We start from the raw sequence: 3,083 nt of genomic DNA, 5'->3' as shown, positions 1-3,083 counted from the left end.
CGGCGATGTTTCCTCCAGAGCAGCTTCCTCCGGCGCAGTTTCCTCCAGCGCAGTTTCCTCCAGGCAGTTTCCTCCAGAGCAGTTTCCTCCAGAGCAGCTTCCTCCGGCGCAGTTTCCTCCAGCGCAGTTTCCTCCAGCGCAGTATCCTCGTCCATCGTTGCCGCCTCGGTGGTACTTGCAAAAGGGGCGTTATCGTCCTCCGCGTTCCTGGTGTTGGGCTCCTGCGCCTTGATACCGTCCTCCGCGGCGGCGGCGGCGGTGGTCGCCACGTCACTGCGGCTGCAAATGGCCTCCGCCTCGCTGGAGGAGACGCTGCTGCTCACCCCGTAGGCGATGGGCTGTTCGTGCGCGGCCTCCAGCGGCGTCGTGGCGGTGTCAGGGTCCTGCTCCCGCGTCGCGCCCCTCTTTTCCAGCACGGTCCTCACGCACGCCAGGACAACTGCGGGAGACCCCACCTGCTCCCCCGCCGCAACCTCCTCAGTGTACAGCTTAGCACGCGGGGCGACAGCCGAAACACGGGGGGAATGCGTTGACGGCTGCGGTGAGCGTCGCCGCACCGCGGCCACCCGCTCTTTGGGTTTGACTTCAACGGACCCCACGCTCTCCCGCAGGGCCCTCTGGCGGTCCAGGCGGCGGTCACGCTCCTGGAGAACGAGGAGGCAGAGCTGACTAACTTGGCGTGCAAAAGGCAGCGGGGCGGAACCCGTCGTTCGCGTCGTCGCGGGGCTTGTGTCTAGCGGGGCGGCAACCGCACCCTCCTCCCGCGCAAGGGCAGGCATCGCCTTCCACGCCTGCTGCTGCTGCTGCTGGAAAGGCTCACTACGACGAGGAAGGTGCGCCACTTGCGGGCGTGCCGCTCGCGCGGCCATTGCGTTCTCGTTCACCGCCCTCAGACTCAGTCGCCGCGGGGCGGCTGCGGAAGTCGCACACCTCGGAGTCGGCCAATTACTCTCCGCCGTGGCCGTGGGCCCCGGGCAGGGCCTGCGTGTGCCGTGCGCCGACGTCGGCGTCCGCGCAAGAGGCGGGTCCTCGCGGGAGCGGCGCGAGCTCAGCGACGGCATCACGAGGCAGACGGGCCCCCCTCTGGTCACGTGGCGGATGAACGGCCTCTGCCCGGAGCTGCCGACAGCGGCGCCGACGCAAAAGCGGAACGGTGTGAAGGCGATCCCCTCCTCCTCCTTCGCGGAGAGAGAGGCCTGTGGCATGGTGGGCGCCGTCTCCAGGCGCTGCAGCCGGGCCCGGGCCGCCGTGGCCGCCGAGAGTTCACGCAGCGTCGGTTGGTTGACGATCTTCGGTCGCAACTTCCGGCGCGGCTCGCCCCCACAGCCGTCGGCGGTGTGCGACGCGCATTCGTCCAACGACGCCCACCGCCCTATTGGGGAGGTATTCGCCACCATGCGGCTGCGCTCGACGCACAGGAACGCACCGCCGCCGCCGCCGATGCCGCTGGCGCAGCGGGAAAGCGCCCTGGAAAAACAGAAGGTGCTGCTGCTGCTGCTGCTTCCGGCGGTGGCGCATGCGACGACGACGACGACGACGCCGTGAACTGCACGCTGCCACTCCCGGTGCGGCGCAGCACCCGCGTGCTTGCCGCCTGCCACGTTTCCAGCGACGACATCGACGCGGACAGGCCGCGCCCCACCGCCTCCGCCGTTGGGGAAGAGGCGACACGCCTGCTGAGGGATGCCGCCGCGGCGGACGGCGCGGTGCGCCCCAGCGTCCGCCTCAACGACAGCTGCTTCCGCCGCAGTAGGCGGTCCTCCTGCGGCAGCTCCGCGAGCGTGCAAGGCCCCTGCCCGCTACTCATCTAGGAAGGGCAGAACTAGCCCAAAAGCGAATAAAAACAAAACAACGCGCCCACTTGTGTGCCTCTGTGGCGGTGTCCGTCGGGCGCCCCCGTCCCCCGGTGGCCAGAGACGAAGGGAAAGCCCCCGCAGACAAAAAGCAAAAACAACAACACGCGCACACAACGGTCCGCTACCCTACGTTTCGGCAGAGTGAGTACGGGGAAGAGAAAACGAAAAGGGAGGTGAGGCGCACCACGCGATGGTGTGTGCGGTGTGTGGGAAATGGAGCGCAGAGCCGCAAAACGCGCCACGTGCGACCACCCGACTGCACGTGTGCGCTGCCGTGCGTGGCTGCCTGTGGAGGCGCACTGAGACTTCTGACGGCACGCGGCCCGCAGTTCCGCGGCAAAAACGTCAGGCAGCAAATTCCCTCCCCCTGCACCGCATCGCGCTCCTCGCAAGTCACGCATAAAACACACTTCTCTCCAGTCGCAAAAAACAAAAAAAACCGCCGCCTCATCACACACACACACACAAACTTCCGTCGGCGCAGCGGACGGGCGCACCTCGTGCCTCCTCGTGCCTGCAGCTCCGCCGGGGAGGTGAAAGGGAAGTCCTCCGCCTCGCACAAGTGCAGGGCGCGAGCGCAAGCACGAGCCCCCCGCTCAGTGGAGTCAACCCGCGGGACGCTCATAAAACACACTTCCGCAGCGAGTAGCCAACTGAACCATGTGGGCCCCGCATGCCGCTGCCGAGGCGGAGCCCGGACTGCTGCGCGAGACCTGAGCCGCTCAGCACCGCCACAAACAAAAACAAACACCACGACGAAAGGCGCAGTAACTGCGCGGCGAGTACAAACGCCAGGAAGCCAGCGGACGCACCCCCCGCCGCCGTCGTCCTCTGCCTGGAGAGACTGCCAATGCAGCACCACCGCGTCCAACACTCAGGCGGGCGCTGGGCTGCAGCGGCGCCTTCCGGGCGGGTCACCCTTCACACCGCAAGGCAGCCGCCACGCGAAGGTGGCGGCGCCCGCAGCGACTGCCGGCGCATGGCAAGCAAAAATACATCAAGGGCACAGCATGCACATAAACAGTCGTCTGTCAAGCGAAAGCAAATCAACCAAACAAACAAAAAAAACAAGTGGAGAGAAGCAGAGAGGAGGGAAGGCGCAGTCAACAGACGCGCCACCCCGCATGCCCCCGCAGGGAGTGTCCTGCGGCAACCTCGCGGAGGCGCACACACACGCAGAGGGTGAGAGTGAGAGTGAGTGAGAGGGAGAGTGAGTGAGAGGGAAAA

The 3,083-nt window shown here is 66.7% G+C and overlaps 2 protein-coding genes across 2 annotated transcripts in view, besides 3 other annotated features; one reads left to right on the top strand and one right to left on the bottom strand.

The window, feature by feature from the left end:
- The window catches only part of Tco025E_01466 (uncharacterized protein), a gene marked incomplete at both ends in the record, with an annotated part of 1,251 nt that extends 46 nt beyond the window's left edge, over window positions 1-1,205 (bottom strand). The window contains one exon of the mRNA XM_029368404.1: window positions 1-1,205. This exon is cut by the window's left edge and continues 46 nt beyond it. Within this exon, the coding sequence (XP_029231456.1) occupies window positions 1-1,205 (1,205 nt within the window).
- On the top strand, window positions 1,204-1,545 carry Tco025E_01465 (uncharacterized protein; the record flags this gene model as incomplete). The annotated part of the gene is made up of 1 exon (XM_029368403.1): window positions 1,204-1,545. One exon carries the CDS (start codon window positions 1,204-1,206, stop codon window positions 1,543-1,545), a length of 342 nt encoding a protein of 113 aa, XP_029231455.1.
- Window positions 1,546-2,307: 762 nt separating this feature from the next.
- Window positions 2,308-2,326: a microsatellite.
- A 569-nt stretch (window positions 2,327-2,895) lies between these two features.
- Window positions 2,896-2,927: a microsatellite.
- A 107-nt stretch (window positions 2,928-3,034) lies between these two features.
- Window positions 3,035-3,080: a microsatellite.
- Window positions 3,081-3,083: the final 3 nt, after the last annotated feature.

Source organism: Trypanosoma conorhini (assembly GCF_003719485.1).
Source record: "Trypanosoma conorhini strain 025E chromosome Unknown Tco_14.4_contig_00048, whole genome shotgun sequence".
Lineage (NCBI taxonomy): Eukaryota > Euglenozoa > Kinetoplastea > Trypanosomatida > Trypanosomatidae > Trypanosoma > Trypanosoma conorhini.
Note: the sequence above shows the minus strand (reverse complement) of the source record. Positions and strands in the feature narration are given on the sequence as shown.